The 14,553-nt window shown below is 51.8% G+C and overlaps 1 protein-coding gene across 2 annotated transcripts; it reads left to right on the forward strand.

Moving 5' to 3' along the window:
• The first annotated feature begins 477 nt into the window (after window positions 1-477).
• LOC125638584 (membrane-spanning 4-domains subfamily A member 12) lies at window positions 478-10,367 on the forward strand. 2 transcript variants are annotated; one of them, XM_048854539.2, is made up of 6 exons: window positions 480-1,064; window positions 2,609-2,728; window positions 5,442-5,498; window positions 6,611-6,742; window positions 7,883-7,993; window positions 8,341-10,367. In XM_048854539.2, the coding sequence occupies exons 1-6, from the start codon at window positions 975-977 to the stop codon at window positions 8,476-8,478; spliced, it is 648 nt and encodes a 215-aa protein (XP_048710496.1). In that variant the 5' UTR covers window positions 480-974; the 3' UTR covers window positions 8,479-10,367. The 2 variants fall into 2 exon arrangements, with proteins under 2 accessions (XP_048710497.1, XP_048710496.1); XM_048854540.2 differs by lacking the exon at window positions 2,609-2,728 and having other exon boundaries at window positions 478-1,064.
• Window positions 10,368-14,553: the final 4,186 nt, after the last annotated feature.

Below are 14,553 nucleotides of genomic sequence, written 5' to 3' on the forward strand. Positions count from 1 at the left end.
AATGTTGTAGATTTCCATTCTATTGATCTGGGGGACCACTGATCGCTATGGTTATATAGGTTCTGGGTACTGGGGTGAGGCAGTGACCTCAGGGTGAGGGTAGAGGTTAAGTTAGGGCTAAAGTGTCAGAGAGCTCTGGCTGCTGCAGCAGAAAATAGGTATTCTGGGGGCTGGATTTTAGTGGCCACCAAGTTGCCGGAAGCCTCTTGGTCAAGATCTGGCCATGTATACTGAGCAAGGGCCTCACCCAGTGAAATGAATGGCCCTGACATTTTCAAGAAAAGAAAGGAAGCCGTCCCAGGGCCTGTGGGGCTCCGTGCTGCATGAGGCCATTGAGTGCTGTGGCTGGCTCTTCCCGTTGTCTGACGGTTTCACTCCCTACAAGTGGGCTTGGACAGAGTGCTCGCGTCTAACCCTGCTCACCCAAGGAGCCTGCGCGCCTCTGCGTGAAGACCTTTCCCTGCTCCCGCTCCTTACAAACGGGTTTTCACTCTCCTCCGGCTGCTCCGCTGTGTAAATACCGGTTCCTCCCGTTCTCGCTCCGCGCCTCTGACCCGCGGCCCCAGCAGCCCCGGGACGGTGGCGTTTCCGTCCCACGCCTCCCTGAACGGATTGAACGGCGGGGCAGGGGCAGCCGCCGCCGGGGGGCCCCTGCAGCTCACCCCCCACCCCAGGGCTGCGCGCCCGCTTGCTGCTCCTGCACGATCAGGGCTGGAGCTCGCGCTTGTGAATAAATTCCCGCCCCCCCGCGCGCCTTTCCCTGCCGTGTGCGCGTCCTCCAGCGCCTCTGTCTCCGTGAGCTCGTCCTCCGCGGCAGCCGGTGGGATCGCCCCGGCTCCTCCCCAGCTGGGCAGCCGGGCCGGCGCTCGTGGGCCAGGCTCAGCCAGGCGTGGGGCTGGGGGGGGGCGGATGCAGCTTCGCGTCCAGCCGCCGGGGACCCCGCAGGGCTGGGAGCGAACACCCCGGTGGCGTCCATGTCAGGGGAGGGGACCATACGGCTGGGGAGACGCGCCGTGATGTACAAGGCGGAGACGATCCCCAAGGGGAAGAACCGAGTGATGGGGGTGAGTGTGGCTGAGAGATGGGAAAAGTGTGTGTGTGGGGGGGGGGGCTGCACTGGGCAGGGGGGTGCGGGGACTGGCAGGGCCCGAGCCGCCTCCGAGTGCCGGGGAGAGGTGGGGCGCATCCCCCTCCTGGCCTGTGCTAGGCGGGTTGTCAGACGAGGATCGTAGCGCTCCTTCCTGGGCTGGAAACCCATCAGCCAAAGCCCCCTGGAGCTGCCCCTCGGGCTGCTCTTCCTTGAGAGGCGCTTGTGTGGCAAGGTGACCCCCACGCAAGGGTGACCAGATGTCCCGGTTTTATAGGAACACTCCTGATATTTGGGGCTTAGTCTTGTATAGGGGCAGATTACCCCCCCAACACACCCCCTCCTGTTTTTTCACACTTGCTATCTGGTCACCCTGCCTCTTGCTCAGGGGCCTGCCAGCCTGATTCTCCAGCTGGTGGAGAGAGCAGGGGAGCAGAAGGGAGGGGCAGGCAGACCTGGGCTGACACCTGTTCCAGCTGGCACCCCCCAGGTGCTGCCAGCCCTGGGATTGGCAGCAGGCCAGGGTGCGTAGTGGCAGCAGGGGCTCTGGTCAGTGTCAGGAGAGCAGAGTCCTGGCACCAGCATGGGCATAGGGGAGGCTTCCAGAGACTGCCCACCTGAGGGCACTCTGCTCTGCCTTGGCTTCCAGGGCCAGCCCTGCTCCCTCCCTCCTCTTGGGGAGGTCAGAGGCTGGCAGCCCCACTGAACCCCCTGGGCCTGTTCTCTCCTGCAGGGAGCTCCGCAGAGCAAAGTGCCGCTCTCACATGTGGCAGACTCGTAGGCCCATTCTCCTGCTGGCAGAGGCTGAGGTTTCTGCACAGCTGCATCCTAGCAAGGGGGTTATAGAGCTCTGCTTTGGGGCAGTGGGGAGCATCTTTTGCAGGACCCCCCTCAGTCTGGGTAAAGAACAGCCCCCAAAAGGAAGGTTGATGGCCATGCATGGAGGGGGAAATGCTGGGGGGACATGGGTACCCCCCCACAATTCCAGAATATGGCAGAAAAAGGAATCCTGCTCTTGCACTGTCCTGGCTTGAGGGCCTTTCATGATGCTCTTCCCAGACACCACTGAGGAGGTCAGAACTCATCACACAGCAGTTCCAATCTTTCCCCTTCTTTTGTTCTCCTCTGGCTCTCGCCTATGGTCCTGAGCTCAGTGTGGCTAGGAGTCAATCACTCCTGAGCACTAAACCCAGCTTGATTGGGTGGAAGAGCTACAGCAGGTCACTTCACTGCTCTGCCTCAGTTTCTCCATCTACTAAATATGGGAGGGTTAGCTGATGTTTATGTCACTGACCCCAGCTTGAGTCAACAACGGGGTTTGAACTCTCGGCTTTCAGAGCTAAAAAGCACAAGCTACTCGGTGATAAGCTGTAACAGTGCCCTCAGTGACCCGTACCTAGCCCATGCTGCATTTGCACAGTGCTTTCAAAATGCAGAGCTGCTGGGCACCCCTCTGTAAAGTCAGCAGCATGATGGCAGGGATGACTGTGACCCATGTTACTGCTGTGATCATTCTCTCAGACCATCCAGATCATGATGGGCTTCATGCATATCGGCTTTGGGATTGTCCTGACGACCATCACCAATGTTTACACCTCTGTCTTTGTGATTGGAGAGATCCCGTTCCTGGGAGGAGTATCTGTGAGTAGCGTAAATGGAACTGAATGAATCCAGATTGGGTTGGCTTCCCATGACAATTCCATGTTCTCTCCTCTCCACTCACCTCAGACTGGCTTCCCATGACCAGCCCATTTTTCTCTCCTCTCTACCCACCGAGGACTGGGTGGGTAGGACTGTCCCATGGTCTAGCCTGAAGGGATTGTCTCTCACTTGAATGTCTTTTAGAGGCACCTGCGGAGGATCAGAATGCTGATGAATTAGATGGATTGTTATTATTTATGTTGCAGGATCTCCTGGGGCCCCTAGTCCTGGACCAGGATCCCATAGTGCTAAGTGCTGTGCAGACACAAAACAAAAAGATGATCCATGCCCCAGGCCTGGATCCTCACGGGATATTTAGGGACTTAACTCATGGATTTCAACAGGAGTCAAGCAGCCACATATCTTTGAGGGCCTGGACCTTAGTGGCCCTGTGCCTGAAAGTATGGAGCCTACTTACCTGGAGAAACCCACCTTCCAGCCGGACAACAGAGACTCCGGATTGCAGGAGTCCAGAGAGGTAGTTGCTTTCCAGCAGAAGCAGACTCATTTCTGAGCTCCCCATCCTGTTTGCCCTAGCAGGGAGAAGGGGTCCATGCTTCTGCCTCATTTCCATCAGAGGCGGGTCCCTTAGGGGAACCAGAATTGATCCCAAAGTTTAAAGAGACCCACAGTTTAATAATATGAGGCTGTGAAAAAGGCTAATGCAGTCCTAGGATGCATCAGGCGAGGTATTTCCAGTAGAGACAGGGAAGTGTTAATACCCATTATACAAGGCTCGGGTGAGCCCTCCCCTGGAATACTGTGTGCAGGTCTGGTCTCCCATGTTTAACAAAGATGAATTCAAACCAGAACAGGTGCAGAGAAGGGCTACTAGGATGTTCTGAGGAATGGAAAACCTCCCTTATGAGAGAAGACTCAAAGAGCTTGGCTTGTTTAGCCGAACCAAATGAAGGCTGAGGGGAGATGTGATTGCTCTCTATAAATACATCAGAGGGATAAATACAGGGAGGGAGAGGAGTTATTTTAACTTAAGTGCCAATGTGGACACAAGAACATATGGATATAAACTGGCCATCAACAAGTTTAGTCTTGAAATTAAAGGAAGGTTTCTAGCCATCAGAGGAGTGAATTTCTGGAACAGCCTCCCAAGGGGAGCAGTAGGGGCAAAAGACCTATCTGGCTTCCAGACTGAGCTTACTAAGTTTATGGAGGGGATGGTATGACAGGACTGCCTACAATGGCATGTAGCCAATCTGTGACTTCTAGCAGCAAATATCTCCAGTAGCTAGTGATCGGACACTAGGTGGAGAGGGCTCTGAGTTACTACAGAGAATTCTTTCCCAGGTGTCTGGCTGGTGGGTCTTGCCCATATGCTCAGGGGCTAATATTTGGGGTGAGAAAGGAATTTTCCCTGGGGTCAGATTGGCAGAGATCCTGGTGATTTTTTGCCTTCTTCTGCAAAATGGGGCATGGGTCACTTGCAGGTTTAAACTAGTGTAAATGGTGGGTTCTCTGTAACCTGAAGTCTTTAAATCATGATTTGAAGACTTCAGTAACTCAGCCAGAGGTTATAGGTCTATTACGGGAGTGGGTGGGTGAGGTTCTGTAGCCTGCAATGTGCAGGAGGTCAGACTAGATCAGGGGTCTCAAACACGCGGCCCGCAGGGTTATTTTCTGCAGCTCGCCAGCTCCCCGCAGCCCCCCCAGCGTTTATCTAGAGCGGCTCCGGCCCGGCCCGGCACACACCGAGGGCAGGGCAGGCTCCCTGCCTGCCTGCCCTGCCCCCGCGCCACTCCGGGAAGCAGCCAGGACCTAGTGGGGGCACAGGGGTCTGTGTGCTGCCCTGGCCGTGATTCCCCGTTCCCAGCCAATGGGAGCTGCGGGGGGTGGTGCCTGGAGGCGCAGCCAGGGCAACACACAGACCCCTGTCCCCTGCCCCCCTCCAAGGTTCCAGCCGCTTCCCGGAGCGGCGCGGGGGCAGGGCAGGCAGGAGGGAAGCCTGCCCTGTCCCCGGTGCATGCCAGGCCGGAGCCCGCCCCCGCACCCCTCCTGCAGCTGAACCCCCTGCCGCACCCCTCAACCTTCCTGCACCCCAACCCCCTGCCACACCCCACACCCCTCCTGCACCTCAACCCCCTGCCCTGAGCCCCCTGCCGCAAACTGACCCCCTGCTGCACGCCACACCCCTCCTGTACCCTGAGCCCCCTGATGCACCCTGAACCCCCCCTGGGGGCAGGGAGGGGGTGGAGTTGGGGCGGGATTTCAGGGAAGGGGTTGGAATGGGGGCAGGGAAGGGGTGGGAAGAGGTGGGGCGGAGCAGGGCAGCGGGGGAGGGTCAGTGATGCGGCCCTCGGGCCAATGTACTAGTCCTCATGTGGCCCTCGTGGTCATTTGAGTTTGAGATCCCTGGACTAGATGATCATGATGGTCCCTTCTGACCTTGAAGTCTGGGGTAATGGCATGCTCAGCTGTATTATACTGTTCTGCCACTAGGCAGTGCTGTGTGTGGCATGCCTTACTTAAACTCACAGCAGTGCATTCAAGGATCTTACAATTTAGGCATCTGGTGTATATAATGAAGCTCTGTAGCTAGGCCATATCTGGTACAGATGCCTGATGGTCTAATAACAGCCCTGCAACCAGCCATGAACAAGGTGCACCTGACAATGATAATTTCACCTTCCCCACACAGTTCATCATTTCTGGCTGCCTCTCTATCGGAGCCGAGAAGAGCCCAACCGAATGCGCGGTGAGTCCTAGCATTGCCTTCCCTTCAGAGGCTTTAGTTTAACTCCACTTGAACCAGGGTGAAAGCAGAATGCCAGGCACCAGGTGAACACAAAGGCTGAATTCCTCCCCTCCCCCAGGAGGTGTGGTTTCTGGTGTGGGAGAAGAACCTCTCCAGGGCAGGGGTGGGGTTCACATGAAGCATCTGATGATATTTCAGGGCATCCCCCTGAAGCATGTGGTGCGGGTTTGTCCTCCATTAAAGGTTCAGGGAGTGGAGAGGGATGTTATGTTGCAGTCCACAGGTAGGTTTGTCTGAAGATCAGGAAAGCCCTCACTCTAAGTCCTGAGATGTTTGTCTGAATGAGGAAAACCATCATCTCAGATATATTCCAGGGACAGGGATACAACAGGGAGATGGATACAGAGGGGCCAATGAGTTCTGTGTAGGCTCGTAACCTTCGTCCACCAATAACGGTTCTCAGTTGCACAGCTGCAGCCATGTTATGAGGAGCTATAACCAAATTATGGACCAACCTCATGAGGGCCAGCTATACACCCAAAGTTCAGATGCTTCTCCAAACTCGAGCAACACAGGAACTCCCACACTGGATCAGGCCCAAGGCCATCCAGCCCAGAACCCTGTCTCTGGTGGTGGCCAATATCAGATGCTTCATAGGAAGGTCCAAGAAACCCCATAACCTGCCCCTATTGAAAGTTCCTTCCTACCCACAGATAGCTGATAACTGGTTTGTTCTCTGTAGCAAGCGAGTTTATATCTAGTCTAAATTAATTTTAATCCTGTCTAATGTGGCTATGGATGTTCTCATTCTCCATATTAACATCTAATCTTATTGAGCTCTTTGATGTGCAAGATCCCAGGCTGGGAACATCGTCTCGTGATTTCTGGAGATTCCTATTCCAGGTCAATCCTCGGGAAAGCTTCAGAGGCTGGGTTTCCAGAATGTGGGTTTTTACCCCCCAGGTCCAGACAAAGCCAGGAGACACAGATCCATGGTTTCAGATTAGAGGGTTGGTTCAAGTTACTTGCAAGTTACTAACCAGATTCCAGCTGATTATTTATTTCATCCATACCTAGCAATATCCCTTCCCCCCTCTGTGTGTATGTTCCAGGTGAAAGGAAGCCAGACCATGAATGTCATCAGTGCCATCTTTGCATTACTTGGGATAGTGGCTTTTATAATAGACCTGAATATAAATGGACTGTACCACTCCAACTATGACTACTACAATTATCTAGTGATGGTAAGTGACTGTTCACATCCTGCTGGCAGCTTTCTATTCACAGATCATCTTGGGGAGATCTGTTGGTTTGGAATGAACATCTTGGGGAGATCTGTTGTTGCTCTAAGAGAGATGGAGAGAGAGGAGGATCTAGCCTTCTATGTAGGAATGGGAACAGTGACGAGGGGCTCAGATGCCAAGGTGATGAGTCTGGCACAAATTACATTGGCATTGGTTGGTATTTTGAGAGTGACCCCCTTTTTAGACAAAAATGCTGCTTTTGTCAAAATCGAAATGTTTAAAAACGTGCCAGCAGTGACAATGTTTTGTTTAGGAAGAAAAATTGGGAAAAAGCAGTTTTGAAAATGTCAAAATGTCCCATTTCAGCATGTACAGAACAGAACAGAACATTTTGAGAGGACTATTGCAAAGAAAACTTCATTGTTTTTTTTTTTAAGAAAAAAAAGTATAAAAACTTGCACTGAGCAAGGCGTAAACCCTGAGATAGATTCCCTTGGAAAGGGATGAGGCTTCCTCTTTGTTAGCACTGAAGTCTAAGTCAAGAATCTGAAGGGGATGTGCCCAAGACATTCTAGATGCTAAATAATATGGATTGAGGATAAGAGAGAGACAAGGTGGGTGAGGCAAAATCTTTTATTGGACCAACTTATGTTGGTCTGAAGTAGAGTTCTGTCTAGCTGGAAAGCATGTCTCTTTCACCAACAGAAGTTGGTCCAATAAAAGATTTTGCCTCACCCATATCCTGGGGCCCACCCAGCTATAACCCTGCAAACATGGATTGAGGATGACGCTGGGGACAGATCCTCAGGTGGTGTAAATCGGTGTTGCTCCATTGAAGCCAATTCAGAGCTGATCTACACCAGTGAATAATCCGGCCCTTGGGGTGCAGCATCCTGGCAGATAGAAAAGTCTGAGATGACACTGGGGGGAGCCACTGGAATGGATTCTTAGTGTACCCCGTTGGACAAGGGGAAGAAGTGGAACTGGATTTTTGTGCTTCTAGGAATGGACTCGGGGGGGGGGGGGGCAGTTCGAGGCAGGAGAGGGCGTGAGTTGTATGTAGCACACAGCAGCCTCAGCCCTGGTCAGGGGTATAGGGTGTTAATGGCTATGCTGTTGTGGTTTTCTGTTCTCGAGCAGGCCGGGAACGGGATCTCCATTGTGCTGCTGATCTTCACCATCCTGGAGTTCTGCATTGCCGTCGCCACCGCACTCTTTTGGTGCCGGGCAACCCGCCTCAACTCCCACGAGGTGAGCATTTTGATCCCATGAGGATGCTGGCCAGCTCCATGTCTGGGAAGCATGGCAAGAGGTTTGCTTCCATTTAACCCCATTCCTGATTAGCAGAGCATATCTCAGGGAGGCAATAGTGGGGCTTGGGTAACATGGGCATGGTGGCCACTATGATTCAGATGATGCCAGGAAGATGGCAGTAGGTGTAGCGGATGCTGCTGGTGAACAGGACATGGTCTAGTGGGATCATTGGAGAGATGCCCATGGACCTCGGTGGGCATTGGCTCAGTTCCTCTGAGACTGCATGCAGGTGATGCTGGTGGTGATGATGATGCCAATGACAGGCTGATTTCCCTGTTTTCCAGTCCATGCTGATTGTGCCCAATACCATCAGGGCAGACCTCATAGTGCCCACTGCAGAATTGCCTCATCCACCAACTTACAATGATGCGGCCTATGATCCGAAGAACCAGTCTGAGTGGGAGGCCCAAGAAAGAACCTGAGGAGAAGTCGGCCCAAGAGCAGAAGCAGCAGCTCCTCCTCCTCTGAGGAGCAAATTCTGGCCCCCTGCCTGCATGACAGATTTCCTTCAGTTACTGCCAATGTTCTGCCCACCCCTGGTCTCTGTCTTGAGTTCCAAGGGACCTGCTCTCCCCTTCTTCTGGGACGGGCTCAGGACTGTGTGTTGCCCACAAATGAGACTTTAAAGCATGTTCCCCAGCCTGGTCTACCTTGAACCAAGAGGTAACATCTAGCCCGCATTCCCTGTAGGCTGCATGGGGAATTGGTCAATGAATCTGTCAAGGGGGCAGCACATCCCCTGTGCATGAGTGCCCCCTGGGCAGAGAGATCTGAGAGCAGGCAGGGGGCCAGAGTGAAACTTGGGGCAGGAGCACCTCCAAACAAACATGTGACAATCACCCGTGTATCTAGCTGCGCTCTCCCAGGCCCCCTTTCAACCCTCTGTCAGCACAGAATCCAGCACAGGAACAGGGAGTGGCAGCTTGGAATCCTGACCCTGAGCTAGTTAAAACAGCCTTGAGGGATGCTCTAATTCCACCTGTCTTCCCCTGGTCCCCGTGGCAGCTGGAGAATAGCCAGTGCATAGGGCTGCCCTGGCCGCACACCCTGGAAACTCCTGATCCAGGGGTTTTCTGCACTGGGGGAACAGCCAGGGGTGTTGTTACTTTGCACGGCTTTGGAACAGTGTAACCAGTGTCCAATGGCCGCTCTCTCTCCATCTCTGGATTTTGCCCCAGGCTGCGACCCAGCAGGCCTTCACTGTGGGTGGATGAAGGGCACAGACTTTGGAGCCTCCAGACATTGATGCTAATGTAGCTGCAGGTCAGCAGTGGCTGGAAAGCATTATCATCTGACAACCCGGTGTCCCATGTGAAATGGTGCCTCACTCTTAGTAGGTAAGGCCGCCAGGTAACAAAAACCCCACTATGATGGGCCTCAACTCCTATGACACAGCACCCTGAGGGGTTGGCAACTGCTCTGCAGAGCAGGGCAGGGGGTAAAAGGTCCGGGTTGTAATGAGAGATTCCCCATCTCCTGGTTCCTCCACAGCTAAAAGGCTGGAGAGCCCTATCTAGACAGAGGGGTCATGGCCTCCCAGGCAAATATGGGTGCCGCAAGAAGGAAGCCATTGGTTTATAACCAGTCTCTCTAGCCTCATGGTGTAGCCAGTCCCCAAACAGATGGGCATGGCTTTTTTCTCCCCTGTAGTGTGACTGAGTGATTTTTCTCTAATTGCCTATTGGCTTCTTTTGAGAAGAGCCTTATAGGGGAAAGGTGGGTGGGTGGGTGGGGTGGGGTGGGGGAGTCTCCCACTGGCTTCTATAGACCTTGCATCAGGTCCTTTAAAAGCAATCATGGGAAATTTCTTCCGGCTATAAAAAGCCTATCTGGAAATCAGGGATCCTTAGCGTGAGGTGACCTTTATAACAGTCATCCTTTGGATACGTCTACCCTGCAATAAAAGACCCGCTGCATTGCCACGGCTGGCTTGGCTCAGCTGACTAGGCCTTGTGCAGGGCTATAAAATTGCAGTGTGGATGTTCGTGCTGGAGCCTGGGCTTTGAGACCTCATAAAGGGGGAAGATCTCAGAGCCTGGTCTCCATCCCAAGCCTGAACATCTACACTGCAATTTCATAGCCCTGAGAGCCCAAGTCAGCTGACCCAGGCGCTGAACCTCAGTGCCATGGGTTTTTTACGCAGTGTAGACATACCCTTGTAGTTGTAAGTTTGGTAACTTATAGGAACATTTAAGATATATTGAAATTTGCCTAAATGTCCTGCATCTGGCTCAATCTTTTTTATGTTTGGTTGTATTTCTGGTTGTTTTTATTTTACTTTTTAAATAAACCACCTGTTTAAAACTTTAAATCCTGATCTCTGGGTATTTTGTGCCATCTTGGAGCGAGATACACCCTTGCAGCCAGTCTCTGTAGAGATTACAGCTAGGTGAATAATAGAATTTTCCATTTGTTGGCAATTTCAAAAAGTTGAGAAAAAAATTTGTTTGGGGTCAAACCAAAACCACAAATGTTCAAATTTTTCGGCAAATCACAAAAATAAAAGCAATATTTAGGGCTGAACAAAACGTTTTGTTTTCACAAAATTGTAACATTTCATTTAGATTTTGACCATTTTTAGATTTTTTTAAAAACAAAATGAAAGGAAATTTTGAAATGAAAAGTTAGTTCAAGCCAAAACACTGAAAGGTTACAATTTGATTTTTTTCAAGAATTTGGGGAGGAGGGTTCCCAAAAATGAACAATATGGCAAAATTCACATGAACTCACAAAATATTTTTGTGTCACCAAATCTGCATTTGTCACCAAAAAATAGTTTAGTGTGAAAAGTTTCACCCAACTCTAGCAGAGAGCCAAGGATTGAATGGCACAAAGAAAGCCAATGCCTTTCTCCCCTCTGGAATTAATCATTATTTCTATCACCACAAATCTGGTGCCAGTATTGAATGGCCCAAGCAGGCAGTGGTCCCTGGTACCACCTGACTTTTGGAATAGCTACTCCCTAGGACTTTGCAGTCTGAAGTCCAGCTGCGCCAGCCTTTCTGGACCATGTTTCACAGGAACCAGCCCCACAGCTTTGTCCATATTGGGCACACGACCCAAAGGACAACGGAGAAACTTCTCAAAGGTGAGCATTGGGGGTAAGTGTTGTATGAGCAGCCTATTCATTGAGATGAAGGTGTTTGTGACAGGGTGCACCTGGCCTTTAGGGCTCTCTACAGGGGGCCCCATGGTCCTGGTACACCCTGCCCCAGGAAGCAGCAAAGGGGTGGGGGGGAATGCAGCAGCAAAGGAGCTCCTGCAGGCCTGTCAGGAGCAGCCATCTTGGAAACTACAGATATGTGACCTTCCAAGGGCTAGTGCCAGCCAGTCAGAGCCCAGCAGGCTCAGGTAAAAGGAGCTTCAGGCCCTTAGCAGGGCAGTGTGGAAGCTGTCTGGGAGCAGAGGAGCAGGGAAATGTGTTTCTCTCTGGCCACAGGAGCCTGAGGATCAGCCAGGGTTTATCTGCAGCTGCATTTGTATAGCTGGGTTAGCAGGGAGAGCGGGACCTGACCAGGGGCTCCGGACCCTCCACCTGCCCTGGGCAGCGACACCACGAGGGCAGGGACATGGGCTGGGGGCTGCTCTCGGGCATCCCAATCCCACACCCAGGGCAGGCGGAGAGTCCGGGGCTCTCCACAGCAGCTGGGGCTCCCTGGGTGGCTCTTACCATGGCCCCGCTCCAGCTTCTGGCTTGGCCAGGGGGCAGGGCCTTGGAGGGAAGAGGAGGAGCAGGGGTGAAGCCACAGAGGTGGGCAGGGCTCCTGCATGTGTCCCACTTTTACCTTTTGAAAAGGTGTTCACTCTAGGGAAGTAGCAACCACAAACTGAATTAGGGTGACCAGATGAAACGGAAAAAATATCGGGACACATGGGGGAAGCAAAAAAAAAAAAAAAAAACCCGCCGGAGCAGCCAAAGCCACAATATCGGGACAAATGGCGTCCCCACCGTGCATCGGTCGGGACACAGGACAAAGAACTAAACATCGGGACAGTCCCGATTTTATCGGGACAGCTGGTCACCCTAAACTGAATTGAGCAGTATATGGCTGATGTTTATCAGGTCCCTGGATTGGGATCTGGAGTAGTGGGCAGGCCTGAGTCCCCCACCAGCAAACTGGTGTAAATCTGAAGAATCGGGGGATAAACCTAACCTAAGCCCCAAGAATGGAACAGGACTTGTTTGGAAGCCAGAGTGAAGGGCTGAATTTAAAGGGTTCAGAGCCAGGGCTGAAGACTTTGGTGAGACCAGATAGATTGTTTGTTTATTGGACTCTGCCACCCCAGAAGGGGCTCATTTTGGCTGTGTGACCCACTGAAATCCCACCAGGGGAGGTTGACATAGAATCATAGAATATCAGGGTTGGAAGGGACCTCAGGAGGTCATCTAGTCCAACCCCCTGCTCAAATCAGGACCAATCCCCAACTATGTCATCCCAGCCAGGGCTTTGTCAAGCCTGACCTTAAAAATCTCTAAGGAAGGAGATTCCACCACCGCCCTAGGTAACCCATTCCAGTGTTTCACCACCCTCCTAGTAAAAAAGATTTTCCTAATATCCAACCTAAACCTCCCCCACTGCAACTTGAGACCATTACTCCTTGTTCTGTCATCTGCTATCACTGAGAAGAGTCTAGATCCATCCTCTTTGGAACCCCCTTTCAGGTAGTTGAAAGCAGCTGTCAAATCCCCCCTCATTCTTCTCTTCTGCAAACTAAACAATCCCAGTTCCCTCACCCTCTCCTCATAAGTCATGTGTTCCAGCCCCCTAATCATTTTTGTTGCCCTCCGCTGGACTCTTTCCAATTTTTCCACATCCTTCTTGTAGTGTGGGGCCCAAAACTGGACACAGTACTCCAGATGAGGCCTCACCAATGCCAAATAGATGGGAATGATCACATCCCTTGATCTGCTGGCAATGCCCCTACATATACATCCGAAAATGCCGTTACCCTTCTTGGCAACAAGGGCACACTGTTGACTCATATCCAGCTTCTCGTCCACTCTAACCTCTAGGTCCTTTTCTGTAGAGCTGCTGCCTAGCCCCTCAGTCCCTAGTCTGTAGCAGTGCATGGGATTCTTCCATCCTAAGTGCAGGACTCTGCACTTGTCTTTGTTGAACCTCATCAGATTTCTTTTGGCCCAATTCTCTAATTTGTCTCGGTCCCTCAGTATGCTAGCCCTACCCTCCAGCATATCTACCACTACTCCCAGTTTAGTGTCATCTGCAAACTTGCTGAGGGTGCAATCCACACCATCCTCAAGATCATTTATGAAGATATTAAAAAAAAACGGCCCGAGGACCGACCCTTTGGGCACTCCGCTTGATACCGGCTGCCAACTAGACATGGAGCCATTGATCACTACCCGTTGAGCCCGATGATCTAGCCAGCTTTCTATCCACCTTATAGTCCATTCATCCAGCCCATACTTTAACCTGCTGCCAAGAGTACTCTGGGAACTGTATCAAAAGCTTTGCTAAAGTCAAGGAATAACATGTCCACTGCTTTCCCCTCATCCACAGAGCCAGTTATCTCATCATAGAAGGTAATTAGGTTAGTCAGGCATGACTTGCCCTTGGTGAATCCATGCTGACTGTTCCTGATCACTTTCCTCTCCTCTAAGTGCTTCAGAATTGATTCCTTGAGGACCTGCTCCATGATTTTTCCAGGGACTGAGGTGAGGCTGACTGGCCTGTAGTTCCCTGGATCCTTATTCTCCCTTTTTTTTTAAAGATGGGCACTACATTAGTCTATTTCCAGTCATCCGGGACTTCCCCCGATTGCCTTGAGTTTTCAAAGATAGTGGCCAATGGCTCTGCAATCACATCCGGCAACTCCTTTAGCACCCTGGGATGCAGTGTATCCAGCCCCGTGGATTTGTGCTTGTCCAGCGTTTCTAAATAGTCCTGAACCACTTCTTTCTCCAGAGAGGTCTAGTCACCCCCTTCCCATGCTGTGCTGCCCAGTGCAGTAGTCTGGGAGCTGACCTTGTTCGTGAAGACAGAGGCAAAAAAAGCATTGAGTACATTTGCTTTTTCCACATCCTCTGTCACTAGGTTGCCTCCCCCATTCAGCAAGGGGCCCATACTGTCCCTGACCTTCTTCTTGTTGCTAACATACCTGAAGAAACCCTTCTTGTTACACTTAACATCTCTTGCTAGCTGAAACTCCAAGTGTGATTTGGCCTTCCTGATTTCACTCCTGCATGCCTGAGCAATATTTTTATACTCCTCCCTGGTCATTTGTCCAATCTTCCACTTCTTGTAAGCTTCTCTTTTGTGTTTAAGATCAGCAAGGATTTCACTGTTAAGCCAAGCTGGTCGCCTGCCGTATTTACTATTCTTTCTACACCTCGGGATGGTTTGTTCCTACAACCTCAATAAGGATTCTTTAAAATACAGCCAGCTCTTCTGGACTCCTTTCCCCCTCATGTTATTCTCCCAGGGGATCCTGCCATCAGTTCCCCGAGGGAGTCAAAGTCTGCTTTTCTGAAGTCC

This window comes from Caretta caretta, chromosome 6 (genome assembly GCF_965140235.1).
Source record: "Caretta caretta isolate rCarCar2 chromosome 6, rCarCar1.hap1, whole genome shotgun sequence".
Lineage (NCBI taxonomy): Eukaryota > Metazoa > Chordata > Testudines > Cheloniidae > Caretta > Caretta caretta.

What these genes read in the sequence shown, in the direction of transcription:
- LOC125638584 (XM_048854539.2), top strand. Translation starts at nt 975, where the DNA reads ATGTCAGGGGAGGGGACCATACGGCTGGGGAGACGCGCCGTGATGTAC. An exon ending in AGAGCCCAACCGAATGCGCG is followed by an intron (nt 5,499 to 6,610) that starts GTGAGTCCTAGC and finishes TGTATGTTCCAG; the next exon opens with GTGAAAGGAAGCCAGACCAT. An exon ending in CCCGCCTCAACTCCCACGAG is followed by an intron (nt 7,994 to 8,340) that starts GTGAGCATTTTG and finishes CCTGTTTTCCAG; the next exon opens with TCCATGCTGATTGTGCCCAA.